This window comes from Tachysurus vachellii, chromosome 20 (genome assembly GCF_030014155.1).
Source record: "Tachysurus vachellii isolate PV-2020 chromosome 20, HZAU_Pvac_v1, whole genome shotgun sequence".
Taxonomy (NCBI): Eukaryota; Metazoa; Chordata; class Actinopteri; order Siluriformes; family Bagridae; genus Tachysurus; species Tachysurus vachellii.
The window spans coordinates 15,254,872-15,270,821 of record NC_083479.1 but is presented as its reverse complement, the minus strand read 5'-3'; the positions used below and the strand labels follow the sequence as shown (position 1 = coordinate 15,270,821).

Below are 15,950 nucleotides of genomic sequence, written 5' to 3'. Positions count from 1 at the left end.
TTCATATGCACTCACTTTAATGGTTGACCGTTTGGGATAAAACATATTGACTGATAGGACTTTACTGAATTCACTAGAAACAACTTCAAACATAGCAAAAGATGTCCAATAATTGAAACCATGGGGCTCAGAGAGAAACTGAAGTGCAGCAAGTTAAAGAAAAGCAATCAGTGAGAAACAGCATTGCTAATGAAAGAGCCACATAAATGCTCTGACAAATCAATTGGGTGCTAATTAGATGAGGAATCCGGTCGTACTGAATTAGAGGAACAAATAGCGAATTCTCTTTTTACAAACGCTTTTCAATGGACGTATCTCTAACACTAGAGAAAATCAACCTATTACAAAAAAAAGCGAGAAATTTAATCATGGAAGTATTAATCAAATCAAGTAAAACATCATAAGGTGTTGGTCTCAGGGGTTAGACTAGTTAAGGGTTAGTCTTTTCATGAATACCAATTCTACATGGATTTAGACAGAAACAAACAAATGCAACCAAATATAATTTTTTTTTTTAACCAATAAAAAGACAAAGATCCTCTTTCTATGTTTAGCTTCCCTCATGTAAACTCACCCAAAAACAAAAGCACACAAGTGGCAATGTGCAAGCGGGTGATTGGCAGCATCCAGTGTTGGTCTTTGTGCTTTGCCATTGTTGGAGCTGGAATTATTTATTTTCCCTCAGTGCACTGTTTGAATAGCGGGGCGGGCCGAGCCTGATACTTGGCAACGGAAAATCCGCTATCTGAATTCCATTAAATCAATGACATGTAGTTGGAAATCTGCTAATACACTCAACACAAGGATGCTGGCACCATCTCAGTGTCTAACATGAGCAATAGCCAGATGCTTGTCAGTATTCCTCTTTTCTTTCTGCTATGCTATTTTGTATTGGTCTATTTTGTACTGATCTGAGATCTGCACGATCTTGTCAAAATGAAAAATGGGAGATACTTAAGCTCCTTATGCATGAGTAATATTAGCCAAATTATAAATTGTAGAAAGTTTCAGTCCATTTGAGGATAAGTTTAACACACACACACACACACACACACACACACACACATCCGCATGTCAAACAATACATTCAAGAGTCAAGAGTCAAGCTTTTATTGTCATTTTAACCATATATAGCTGACGCAGTACACAGTGAAAGCAACGTTTTTCCAGGGCCGTGGTGCTACATAAAATGACATAAAGCTACATAAAACAACACAGATCTAATGACTTAAGTCCTAGCCACATAAAGTGTAATGTGTGCAAACTAGGGTAACAGTGAGGGACAGAAGACAATACAAAACACAACAAGACAAATAGCACAGCGCTGACCAGTGTGCATACTGTATATTATAAAATACAGTACATTGTTCTGCTTGAGCAATGTAAACATGTTCAAACTTATGTAGTAGCAGCAGTTCGATGAGGTATATAGAAATGTGGTGTTACAGGTTGCATCATAAAATACTGCTTATATTACCTGTAACAACATCTTAGGAAGAGTAAGACACTACAGCCCAGTGGTACTTGGACTAAAAAGCTATTATATTTTATAATACCATTATTAAATTATTATCATAATACTATTAAATGTAAAAGTCTGACTTGCTTACCTTGCTTGCAAATGTGGTTTATTTTACAGTTAGGATCCATGTGACAATTAAAAAAAAAATATTGTTTTTTATCTATTAATCTATTATTAATAGTTATTTGTTATGTAATGTATAATAATGTATAGTATATTGTAAAATGTCTACATTTTCTAATTATTTGAATTTGTAAACAACAGAATCCATATTTTGACTATAATATTATTAACCTTCACTTGACTTTCATGGGAAAATTAGTTCATGTTATAAACAAGTGTTATTTAAATAATATTTAATATAAACCAAAGTATTGCTGAAGTATAAACTAAACACTTTCTCTACTTTGACCTTGGCTCTTAAATCACAGAAATGTCAAACAGATCTTTATACTTTCAAGGTCATAGTGTAGAAACCTCTTCTTGATAATGTTCCCTAAAAATCAACAAAAACTAATTGTAGATTAAGATGCCCTAATAAGTGAATTGCTCATAAGCAGAACTGCTAACAGCTTGATTAGTTGTGGAAGTTCTCAGGTTGGTTCACTGGGGGAACTGTATTTAGTACCGTTGACTGATAAATAAGACGAATGTGCCTGCAGCGTGCAGGCAGAGACACAGAGGTGCAACGTTAATCAGCATGCAGTTAGAGTCAGACTTACATAATACAGAGTCGAAACACAACCCTGTACTTAATGCTTGTGAAATAGTGTCTTTTACACCAAAATACTTTTTTGCATAGCGTTGATGAACTCTTGCAAGAAGAGATTTTTTTTCTCCTAGCTAAGCAGACCGTCTAAGTCAAGTGTCTGGATAACGCTGTCACTTTGTGATGCTCCGCTATTTCCCTTTAAGACCCGCAGCTCTGCACTGCAGTCTCTGACGCTGCTGTGAACACCAGCACATCACACGCACACGCTTAGGCTACGACAACTGCTTACAAATGACCTCGTAACATCCGACACCGCAGCCCTGATTAGATCAGCCCTCTGTGAAAGTGTCAAACAGTGACAAGAGTAGCAAACACTCCCTGTTTTGTGCTTCACAGACAAACAGTGTTTAACACACGGCTCCTGTTCTGTCATTACTTCAAATGTCCTGATTATTCTCTCCTGCTTTGCTTTAGTAAGATAAACTGACTGCATATTTATTGTGCCTGCTTTGTGATAAAGAAAGAGTGTGCATGTCTCTGTGCTTCAGGGTGGGAGAGCTTCCTGACATCTCTGTCGTATCTTCCTTTGGCATGTGAAAGCGTGTGGTGAGGGACTAGATCTAGTTTGACATTTCCTCCAGAAACAAATGACAGTTATGAAAATAGTGGAGATCAGGGATGATGCAGCTCTTTCAGGACACACTCGTTTGAATGCACCCAACCCAGCAAGGGTGTATCCGTTATCCCACTCTCTCTTTGTTTATGTTTCTTGTCCAAATCAGTCTGGCAGTTTACTGAGCTCATCACTGTCCAACTCAATGAGCCGACATTTTCATTCTCTGCATATGACATTCTTTCCCTTTAGTCATGTAGTCTGCTAACTTCGGCTAAATTTGCACTAAGTAGAATTGCATGCATTTGTAGATGACAAACACTTTCCTCTGGCTGTCACGTGGCAAGCCTTGTGCTTCAGCATTGCAGGGATTTGTATTCCTAGTTCATCAAATTCACAACAACAAAATATAATGAGTTTTCTTTCAGAATGTTTAAATGTGATGCGTATATAATATTGGCACACGCCGCTCATTCTGAATCCCAAAGGCTGCTAAAATACACATCAGCCAATATTTGCAAGATTTGGTGGCTGATAGAGTGATTTTAACTAGACAGAAGAATAAAGAATATGCAGCTGAACAGAAACACTAACGAAACCATCACATAAACCTCCTGCTTACAATATGTCCTGACATCGAGGTTAATCATGACAGAAAGCAAAGATGATGGAAATAATCATATATGTTTGTGAAGAGATTAACAACATATCATAGGCAAAATATAAGCTAATGAGACATGTTGCCTTTTTGTATATTAATTTATTTCACTTGCATCTGGATAACTAGCTGCTATTCTGCACATTTCCCTTTGAGATATATAATAAGTTAATAATTGTCAGAAATTAGTCCAAACGATTTAGAGACAGAGGCACTTGCTTTACCTTGACCATGGTGCTTTTAAATCCAACAGGCAACTTGATTGGTTGATTGGTTGAATATACAATAGAATGAGTTGCCACAGAGACTAATAGACAGATATTTGAATGTTTTATGGTATATTTTCTTTCAAAACACTTATCAAGCATAAAAATGTATTTTGTTAAATAAAGTCATATTGCCTCACACTGATCACATGGTCAGTGGTAAGATAAATGAACCTTTTTAAGGATTAAATAGAAGATCCTTTATAATCATGTAATTTGGTCTTATCTTCTTAAACATTTTCATAGTGGCTGAAGATAAACCTTTTGTATTTGCGTGTTGTTCTGTGTTACAATAGTAGCTTTTGTTATTGGCTATGCAAACTAAATGCTAATCTGATGCTATGCTTGTAAAACTTGTCAATTGCTTTTTATTCAGAAACAAATAAATTTCTTCAAAAATAAATTATGCAAGCAGTATGAAAAAGGTTTTTGATTCGCTTCTTGGGTATTAAATGCATCACTGAACATTAGACTTTAGAATGAAATATATATATAAAAAAAATATATTCTTCTTCTTATTATTATTATTTGTTCAAAATAATCTGTGTGCTAATTTATCTTCTTTTAGTCCTAAAGAATCCACTAATAAAAATACAAACCTATTTTGAAATAGTCATCAAAAATGTCTCAGTGACCTCGGTTTCTGTTTTTTTGGATATAAAGTGTCCAAGGATGGCATCAGATTTGTTAGTCCATAAACAGAAAGCTTTTGCTCGCACTCACAGAAGGACCCTTGGGAGTCAGAGTTGGCCACTCAGTGGAAATGTGACCTATATTCCTGTAAGGGCATAAAACGGAACAGTACACCAAAGAGAAGTCACATCTTCATCCATCACCAGTCAGTGGTACTCCATCATCGAAACCAGACAGGCACATAAAAAAAAGTCACGTTATAAAACTGACATTTCTGGGTGTTCATATTTTGGAGGTTAATTTTTTATGGGTGCTACAATTGAGTGTATTCCCCAAGCTGTCTGTACCTTACTGTATCTATCAGGTACCGAGTGAGCGAAGAAGAATGAAACACGGGTTCTTTTAATCGGACAGGGCAGGAGTACAAGAGAAATTTAAATATGTACACCTTTTACTTCCCTTTGGACTTGTCATCATATTCCTGTGTTACTCTACACAATTTAAACTGTCATGATTTCCTCTCTCAATCGAATTAAATTGCCCTTGTTCAAGTGACAAGCAGGATGTAATCAGGAAATCTCCCTGAAGAGCGAGTGGCTCCTCTCTTGAGCATCTCTGGTGGATTCTGCTCTTGTTTTTACAGTCATTTTGTAATTGCTTGCAACAATCTTGAGAATAAGGAGTGGCACTGTGTATACTCCTTCTGCTTGTTCGTCTCATCAGGAATGGGATTGTAACGCTCTCTCGCTTCATGCCGCTGAATGGGGGGCCGTCCCACACACGATTGGGCAAAATTCATTTTCAACGCATTGCTGCCTTGTCTGCACGTGACCTGGGCAACCACACAAAAAGCCGCAGCTTCCAGTGCAGGGCCAACAGGCGTTCCCTCAGGAAGGCTCAATGGAAATTAATTCACACAGAAATATCATACCGTGCTCCAGAAGAAAAAAGAGGGGAAGAAAAAAAGTCTTATCGCAAAGCACCAACTCGAGAGGCAGACAAAAGGAGCAATCTGTGGAAAGAAGGGAAAGGAGGGAGAGGGACAGAAGAGGAAGGGCCCATGTCGTTCACAGGACACATTGCCCTCCTCCACCGCTGGAGCGTGTAACCATCGCTTCTCTCCTCTCTTCTCCTCTGCTCTGCCATCACTCTCTATCCCTCAGTCCCAGCCATCATTATAGCCTGAAGCTTTGGGTGGGGGCTGCGAAGGAGGGTGATCACCAGTGTAGCTCATAGGAAAGAGAGAAGCACCTGATGTCGCACTGGAGGATAAATGATTAAATGCCTGCAGAACAGGAATGAGAGTGTGTGTGTGTGTGTGTGTGTGTGTGTGTGTGTATAGAAGAGAGAAGTGAATTGCTGGGGTTCCATCATCACATGGCACACTGAGCAGCTAGCACTGATAATCTGAGTGGCTCGAGGAAGACCCTGAATTAAGGGCACTGCTGAATTACTGTAGGCATGAGGTACAGTACGGGATGAATACATGAGAACTATTTTTATGCCATAAGTACCAAATTTAATCCTAAAAATGACTGTTGCCCGTTTTCCTGCACGGTGTCGTTCATGCCTAAGGAATGATGAGAAAAGTCACAACATGCTCATCAGCTGTGAAAACTCTAAATCTGGCTTTCATCCTCCTCCTGCAGTGTGTCTGGCTCACATTGGGGGAAAGTGTAAAAAATTTCTATCTCTGAATGTCAAAGACTGAGGAGAAGTCTCCAGTTGCCATAGAAACCAAAATGAGGATGTACTGTATTTATCGACTCCAGACACAGATGGGGGAATACAAAGTTGAGTTTCTGTTGTATAAAATGTCTATAACAATACAAAGTACAATGGTTTCTCACAGAGGAGCGTCTCTACACATAGGGAAACAGCAGCAAAAAGAGTGGGGAAAGGTTGCTGCGAACAGTTGAGAGAGTATGACTCAATCAATGATGACGCTTCTTCAGTACAGGAAAAGTAATGCCCACAGTCGTTCTGTCAACAGACAGGTCAAAGATGCTTGTGTCAGTAAAACTACGAGAATCTTTTGCATGCTCATGAAAATCAGAAACCCAAAACTCTACTGATGATTTAAAAACAGACTGATGCAAACTGTCTTCGCTCAACTGTCTAGATAGAGGCAGGCTTGGAGTAAGCATTTCTAAAAATAATGACTTAAACTGGGTCAAATCTTTTTCCATCAGCCTGCAAAGACTAACATCTATATATACAGAATTTATGTTTTCAGGAAAGAGTCTTAATCCTAATAACTGTCCCTGTGATGCCTTTTGTTTACCATAATAGCAAATACAGCCTTAAACAAAGCAGGGTGCTGTGAGGTCTGGGCTATTGTGCTGTCCAGATTCAATGATTCATCGCAAGAGTCACTGTTCCCTCCGCCAGCTGTTAAATAGTCAACCTATCACACCAACATAGACCCTCCTTTCTCTCTCTCTCTCTCTCTCTCTCTCTCTCTTATCTCATCACTCTCTCCAACCACTGAGCCATGTAAATAGTTTTAATTCTAATAAGATTGGCAATATTCACAACACTACTCCTCCTCAAATGTCCTACATAAATCTTTTTTTTTGTTTCAGTGACCTATAGATCGCATAGCATATGACTAAACCAGGATCATGGTAAGAATCTGTGCTGAATGTCACTGCACTCCCTGTCTACGCAAAGGGCGTGGACACTCTTCAACGTCCGTGACATTCATAGGCTTGGTTCAAGGAGGAACGTTGAACATGCGGTGCCATTTGCCAGCCTGCATTTGCATAATAATGAAGATGTTCACCAACCTTGACAGGAACCATTAACTTCCTCATGGCCTGCTTGGCACATGCACCTCCCGATGGGCACCAGCCACTCCCCCTCAGCGCTGCAGTGCATTCTGGGAAGCTCCTCGGCCACCGAGTTATTGACGCAGGTCCCCGACACCTCCAGAAGCTGAGAAGAGTCTGACCCGGTGATGGTGTCTGGGAAGACAGCCAAGTTCTTCACCACCGTGGGACATTTTTTGTAAAAGACCCGGACAGAGACGAGGGCAATGCAGGCTCCCAGGTCTTGAAAGGCCAAGTAGAAGCCTTTCTTAGTGAGAGGTCCAACATCTCTTACTTCAGTGTTTAGTTTCATCACTCTGTCACCCAGATCCAACTCTGTGAAGCTCTCATCAGCCGCGATGGTGTCAATCTTAGTGTACTGGCTTTCACGGATGTTTCTGTCATCATCGTCATTTGACTCATAGTAGTAGACATTGAAAGTCTCTTTACAGGTGCCTACACCACCAGGCAGACTGTTACAGTCCCTCAGAGTGAACTTGAGCTCCACAAACACTCGCTGAGCACCTTCGTTTAGGATCCAATTCGTCTGAAGCCAGTTGTTCTGGTTGTGCTCCATCACTCTGCAAACTTGATAGGTATGAATAGGGGCATAGTTTTCATCCACCTCTCCGATTTCTTCCCACTGGCAAAAAGACAGAGAAAATTAAAATAGCCTGTTGAAATGATAGATAGCATTTATTTAGAAATAGGCACTTGCATTTTTCAATAATTCATAGTATATTTGCAATCGCATGCATCATGAATTATGTTTTTGCGATACGAATTACACAATAGAAGCAGCATGTAATACCAGATGATATCTGTTTCCATTGCACTACAACACCGTTGAAGACAAAGCTATTACATTTTTTTATTCTGCCTTGTGCTCTCAACCAGAAAACACCCATAACAATATATCAGGCAACTGAGAGATTGGAAAAACAATGCTACCTTTAATACACAGTCAAGGAAACTATAATATGACAGTTAATAAGGCAGGCCCTCTAAAATGTAACCCAAGGGCCCAAACAGGCTTTTTTGTTCTTCAAATGTGCGGTCAATGACCGCCTTGAACATCCCAAAGCATCACATTATCACTGGGCAGGGACCAACTTGACACTTGCTGGAACATGCAGAACTGTGCACTAGGCTGAACGGCCCAATGCAAGAGTAGTGTAACTGTAGCACCAAGGATTCATTCATCTCATACAACTATTTTTGTCTCTGACAAAGTAGAGGCTGCAAACATTGGATCACAGTAGATATGTTACTCTCTGGGTAGACGGCCCATTGTAAGCCAAACTAAGAGTCATCCCAGTCAGAGCCAGCCACTACTTCTGCAGTTCAATTCCAGTCAGACGAGTCCTCTTGACCACATGTGCCCAGCTGTGGCCCTAGCTCCAGGCTTAACTGAGCTAATTGCGTTGGGAGCGTGTTACCAGAGCTGCATGAAAAGAGCAGAGCTTCAGGCTCTGAACTTTTCATTCTGATCGCATGAGTATGGGTTTTCATGCTGGTCTCAAGAGTTTCCCAGTCCATCACTGCCCCAAAAAAACTTACCCATGTACCTTGACTTCCTTTGCATTGGGGATTTGGAAAGTACCTGAACAGCACAATTTCCACAAAAAACATGTGCAGTTCAGCATAATACTGTACTTTACTGTAGCTCTGCCTAGTTTTTAAATACAACAGCGCCACAAGAGAAAATTTAATTGTAGTTATCTAATGATATATATATATATATATATATATACACACACACACACACACATCTCAGCTTTAAAATGCATCTCCATAGGTAAACTCATAATGGCAGCACTGACACATTACCTTGGCTATTTTTCATGGATGCTCCGACTGTATCATCTAATACTCCACTTATAGTCTAACCACATTTCCCCCTGTCAAGGTGGACCATAAATGTGGTTCAGAAAACACATTAGCTGCACCTTTTTTTCAGACTCTGTTCACGGCAAATTTCCATTTCATTCCAGGCAGCCAAATGTCCACATAACGTGGTTTGAAGCTCACTCAGCCATAAATGATTATATTCCTCTAATAAACACAGGAGTCCTTTCAGATGGGTTGCATTAATGCACCAAGCATAAGGGGGTGACGGTATGGGGGGCACGCTTATAAAAATCTCAGTGAACCACAGAAAATAGGATCCTTTTATATTTCCATAATGTGCTGTTGTTAGCTCAGTCATGATATGCAGATACACAGACACCCACTGCAACAGTAAAAATGAGCAGGTAAGGAGGAAGATCACACAAGTCTGGAAGGAAAGATCACGTAAGTCTGCAATAGACACTTATTACAAAAAACAATGCACACCTCACTAAGGGCAGAATAAAGACCAAATATTGACAATCCTGGTCAAACAGCTAAGTAACTTTTTGGGACAGCACTAAAGCTTTTACATGTATTTAGACTGCAAAAATAACTCTCCCTCCTTATTTTCTTTTTATTCTTTTCTTCTCTCCTTCTTTTACACATGTCGCAGTAGGTCAAGACAGCTCACAGAACCATTTGAACAACGTTTTACATTTGGATCATTTCTATTTGAGCAAGAAAGAAACATGTGGAGTGTCCAAGGTTGAAAGAGCCTTATTGTACTTTCACATGGGAATGGTTATCACTTACAGCCAATCTGCCTTTACTTCAGTTGGCAAGCGCAGAGGCACTCCAGCATTTCAGGCACAATTTTTTTTTAAATGTGTTTGAACCATCATCATCCTCTGCTCTCAATTCTTCCAAATCCCCAAACCTCCTTTCTAGATCGTCTCCCGCTGAGGTCCTCTCTCTGTTCCCTCACCTCCACTAACCCACACTGCTTATTTGCAACCACTTTTTACCCTGCAAAACGTCAATTCTCCCTGTGTGAGCTCTTGTGTGCCTTAAGCACAAATTTACCCAAGCACTTCAAACTCTGCTGGTATTGGCCCTTTCTCCCTTAGTGTAGAAGGTGCACCATGCAGAGAGGGAGAGAGCGAAAGCACTCAGGCCTCCATGCACAACCTGCTGACTTTGAATCAATAACCAGTCATTACCACCCATTTCCCAATGACCATTACTGAGACACCTGGCTAACCCCTGTCACTGAGGCGTACCATTCAGCATAGGAGCTACACAGACCTGATGAGCACGGGTAAAACTCACTCCCTGTGGTTACAACACAAAAGTGTGTGTGTGTGTGTGTGTGTGTGTGTGTGTGTGTGTGTGTGTGTGTGTGTGCGTGCGTGCGTGCATGTGTAAGTGAGTCTTTCCAAGTGGGGTGAAGTCAGGGCAAGATGATCCTCTATTGAGGGTAACATAAATGACTTTTGGCTTTTTGTGAAAAAGAGCAGTGTTTGAAACTGGAGGTGCTACAGGCTAGCACAAAGCCTGGATTTAGCTGATCTCCGGTAAATCGCTTCTTTGGCCCATTGTTCTTTCAGCAGTTAAAGGGCAAGCACTGAAAACAAACATATTACCAGAGACGGTACTGGTCTTTGAAAAATAAAATCTCTCAATAAATCCCGCTGAATGTCGGCAGGAAAGATACACAGTCGTCTAGAAGAGCCAGACTGTCTCTCCTAGCAGCTGCTGAGCTACACGCTCATTTGACCTAATTATACCAGAGACAGTGTAATCACGCACATAAAAGGTGATTACAAATCAGCCGCCTACAAGCTCTTGTTGTTCTAAGACTGCTTTTCAAAATTCATGTTCAGCAATTTTTTTGCCATATTTTGTCAGTCATAGACACAGTACTGAAAATTAAGAAAACAATACATTAGCACAAAAAACCCCCGCAAAAAATGAAACAATATGAAATCCTAGATACTGAAATGCAAATGAAATGACAAATATTTGTCTAAGATTCAGTAACTGTCTTATCAATTAACTAAAAAAACTACTTATCTTTTTATGTATATTATGTATGCCACTGATAGACTGCTTTATATCTTTAGCACTCGATTCATTATAGGCTTATCACAACCTCTGAATATTTACTCCATCTTAATTTAGATTTAGATTTATTGTATAACTCTAATGCAGCATTCACAGTCTGAACAATTTATAGTGCATCCGGTTCTGTCCTTTAGAATAAATGATACATTTACACCGGATATACTGAGTTAGAATTCAGACAAGATTTCAAGGAACCAATCCATTAAAAACAAGATAAAGCAGAGTACAGAAACAAATTCTTATCTGTATCATGATTCATTTCCGACTGAAACAGGTTTGCCATTTTCACTCTGATTGCTGTGGGGGTGGTGGGGGGAGTTTCGGGTGGAACAGTATAATGTTTTTACTAAATGTTATTGTTTTTTTTTTTATTTGCTGTACAAATATACATATATATAAAAATCGGCTAAATCATTGAAATTTGAAGGACGATTATCAAAACAAGAATTTTGCCTTTTAAGTGATTAACAGTGATATTTTGAGTGCAATTTGACCCATAAACTAACAAGGTAAAAAAAAAAATGTTTTTGTTTTTTTTTTAATTATCACTTCAAATAATTAAAGCACTACAACTGCACAGCTTTGTATCATTTACCACCAAGAGTGACATAAAAAGCTGCCTTTTATTTGGCAGAGATTTATTTCTCCCCCAGAGCAACAAGCTTAATATCAGGCAAGGATATTTGTATTGCCATCTGATTATTCATTTCCACACCACGTATGCCAGGAGAGTTAAAAGCTCATTGTTGGGTAGTATTGTTGCAGCCGAGGGCAGGTGCAGGTAAACACAATGCACAAGTTCTCCCTTCACTTCACAACGGGAAGCTGAATTGAGCCGTGACTGCGCACTGTCAACAGCGACTACAGGCTTGGCACACACACAAAGGCCACTGAGCACCCCCAGGGTCAGCTACTGCTGCATGCACGTACAGAGATGGGCGAACATTCACACAATGCGCAGATGATACACAATGCTTGTGGAAGCGGCTAATCTGAGTGAAAACAGAGACGTTATCTTAACGTAAGCAAAACGGCTTTTCATACTGTAGAGTGTTTCGATATAAGTCTCGGCATGGGATTTTCTTTTACGCATTCTTTTTGTGAGTGTATATAATAACCACACACACACACACACACACACACACATACACACAGAGAGTCCTCTAACAGATGGCTCCATACATAATCATATGCAATGCTTTGTTAATGGACTGTACTATCACACCAGGATATGGGCAAATGGTGATGTCATTATGATCAGATGTTGCATTGATGATGTCTTTTGTTTTACTGTGAATTAAAGCCTGTCTGTTATTCGCTAACCATGAATAACTCATACAGCTGAAAATATGAGTCCGTTTTTACTGTTTTCATGTATAATCTTTTGGGGGAAATAAACTGACGTCACAGCATCAACCTGCATATGCCCACTGCGGTTCTGAGTGTGTTAGGAATACACTCCTGTGCTAGGACTCCTGTGATAGGACTCTCTGCTCATCATGGCTGTTCACCAGACTCTTACTTTGTAGTCTGTGATTCCTTATTTAATAACGCTTGCAATTCATTTACACTTTGTTTTATTATTACACCCTCATGCAGAGGCACCAGAATATCATCTACTCTGTACTCCTCCTAAATCCGCCACTTCACAGAAATGTTGGATAAAACTTTGTTCTTGTGGAGAACACACACAAGTGTCCAGAGAGTGTACAGCCGTGCTGTTGCTTTCTCCGTATTTCATCAATATATAGCTCTTAATGTTTATTACTGACGCATTTAAAATAACAGATTATGAAACATTATCACTGGGCAAGTGTTCATGTGTGTGCTCTTCATTGTTCATACCATATGGATTGAGGTACATTTTTCAATATACATACAACAAGAAATTTTACAGGGATTTTATTTTTGAAAAGTAAAACTAAATACATTTAAAACATTATCCTTATGTCTATCAGCTTTAGATTTGAAAAAAAGCTTGTTCAGTCAGTCTGACCTACTACTTTTAAACAGAAAAAAAAAGGTCTGTGATATATTTTCCCAGGAAAATTTTACTCTTCATATTCTTTCTGTTTGTTTCATTCACTTGACTATTCCACAGGTTTCAAAATCTTACTGGTTATAAAAATCCTCTTTATATAGCATCACCTAATTATTCAACTTTGATTACATTCACAGTTTTTCTATGAAATTAGAACAAAGAGTAACTCTTTCCCTTTAAGAAATCTCTCTCTCTCTCTCTCTCTCTCTCTCTCTCTCTCTCTCGCACTCTCTCCCTCTCTCTCTCCCTCTCTGATGTGTTCGTGTTCTATTATTTTTCACTTTGAATCTGTCTTTGCCACACTCAAGGGAATTGTGAGACCTTGAGATGTTATCCCAGGCCCAATCTTAATGCAGTGTTCGGTAGTGAGGGAGTGTATAACTCACCCCGTTCTTCGGGTAGGCTATCCATCCGAGGTCAACCATTATAGAGCGCGAGTCCAGCAGGTTCACTGTGGGAGAGCAGGACATAGGAGAAAGGCATGTTATTAGAATACTGCAGGCTTTCCGTGTAACACACTGATAGTGATATAGCTATACAACACATTGTATAAATCATATTCATCTCTTAAAAGGTCACTATTTGTCCTTTTATCTTCGTTATAAATCCACTTTTTAAAATGAACGTTTTGTAACTTCATTTCATCAGTATTTTTTAAATGAAAATAACACAATCACTTGCAGAATGTGTGCTATGCATACAGAAAAGTGACTAAATAACACTAGGTCATATTCACATCACCTTTGAATCACCACGCTTTGGCTACAGCTGGAAGAATCTACAAATGAATAGGGCTAGCGTTAATTAGATGACCTTTAGAGTCTGTCTGATCATCAGTGAATTGGACTTTAATCAGATGTTATGTGGCAGGCCCATTTAGCATGTGTGAAATCATTTACAGGCAACAGCAGGCAGCATTATAAAACCATGCAACAGCTCAATAAAAAACGCCTAGCTAATATTAGAAAATGACGATGACAGTGAAAGGAATGCAGCACTTTCCAGATGGTGATCTGGATCAAGAAACGGGGTTTAGTTTTTCAGAAATTCATTAACAAAACTAGCCACAAAAAAACATAAAGCACACATTCTCCATGAGGTTGATGGAAAAAACTTGTTCCAACATAACAGCATTTCAAAACTTCACATTCTCTTAATGACAATTAATCTGGGTTTCAGATGAGTTACACTTGAATGACAGATATCTGTGTACATTGTTCTACTTAAGATGAAATATATCCTGGGGAGAATCCCGTAAATCTAATTAGGACAAAAAGTATAAAAGTATAAACTGCTGAACTAGATCACGTTCTAAGGTTATGTCCGTCCTACGGCAAATACGGGGAGGGGGAACGTCCGATATGCTCTTTCCTGACATTGTTCTTTAACTGAATATTAAAAAGGTGCTATTGTGTGACAGGCTATCATGTAAACGTCAAACAGAGCCAGTGATCATGACCTAACAAGAAAAAAATAGCTTTATAATTCAAGGGCAAAAAAAAAATTCAAACAAAAGACCCGAGACAAAAAAAATCAGAAATGTTTGACCTGCCTGGAAAAGGAAAAATTAAAACTCTTTAAGCTGCATGTCAGATTAGAGCAGAGGTCAGGGCTTCACCAATGTATTAAAATTGCACCAGGGTTAAGGAATTGTGACTTCTATTCTTCCTTGTGTGCCGTGCCATGATGAGTGCCGATGGAGAAACAGAGCCGTCTGGTGCCCCCACGCTGCTCCACGATTCATTGTGCCACCGTCAGCGGCAATCAATCACACACTCCACATACCTGTCATGCACCATCCATATGCTCACTCCAAGCAGTCATCTGAACAATTTACATATTCTATATGACAGTGTGAAAGCACTTGGACTGAATGACAAATTAGAGAACATCAATTATAATTAAATAGGAATGGCTGGCACTTGGTGTGTTGAGTGTCTGTCCTTTGTGTGTTTTGTGTCGGTTTAAAATACTTCAATGCTGAAGGACTGAGAGGACAAATGACTACCGTGTATTTGTGCGATGTGGAAATTAATACATAGATTCAGAGATGTCGGTGTGTGTGTATTACAAGCTGGCAAACATAAACGCTATTTCTTCTTCACCTTTGTTTTATCTCCTGAGAGGGTTTATTGGTCAATGTTATTTTCTGACTTCAACACACTTTTTCCAACTCAATCCAAAGTCAGCAAATTTTCACCAAAGATACTGTTGGGATCCAAATATTACTACACTATACTCATGTAACACTCATGTAACTGGCAGTCAATTATTTAAAACAAAAAAAATCTTATCAGAAAGTAAGCTTTTATACAAAATGTTTTTTTCATGATCACTCTGGATTTTAGATTTTGATCTCAAAATGCAAACAGCACATAACACACTGGGTTTATTTACAATTTTGACCTCATGTCAGTGAGTATTCTGTTGCAACATGTTTTGATGGGATCACCAAGTGTATAGGATCAAACACAGAGAGAAAGAGAGAGAAAGAACGAGAAAGAGAGAGCGAGAGAGAGAGAGCACTCATATAAAGTAGTCATCCGTCTGTCTACTGAGACGAGCAGACACAAAACAACCTTAGATGCCCAGGGAACAAAGGCAGCAATGTGAACCAAACATAGACGGAGCTCTACTTTTTCAGAATGCTCAGAAGTCGATGAGAAAAAAAAAATTATAGTTGTGAATACGCCAAATTTAACAACCTCTGGGATACCACTATATCTATTATGGGAATG

The 15,950-nt window shown here is 39.3% G+C and overlaps 1 protein-coding gene across 1 annotated transcript in view; it reads right to left on the bottom strand.

Annotated features, from left to right (window-relative positions):
* The window catches only part of LOC132863232 (ephrin type-A receptor 5), a 50,828-nt gene that overhangs the window by 32,807 nt on the left and 2,071 nt on the right, over nucleotides 1-15,950 (bottom strand). The window contains exons 2-3 of the mRNA XM_060895930.1: nucleotides 13,599-13,663; nucleotides 7,194-7,857 (exon numbers count right to left, since the gene is read on the bottom strand). Coding sequence (XP_060751913.1) covers nucleotides 7,194-7,857; nucleotides 13,599-13,663 — 729 coding nt within the window. The remainder of the gene's footprint in view (nucleotides 1-7,193; nucleotides 7,858-13,598; nucleotides 13,664-15,950) is intronic.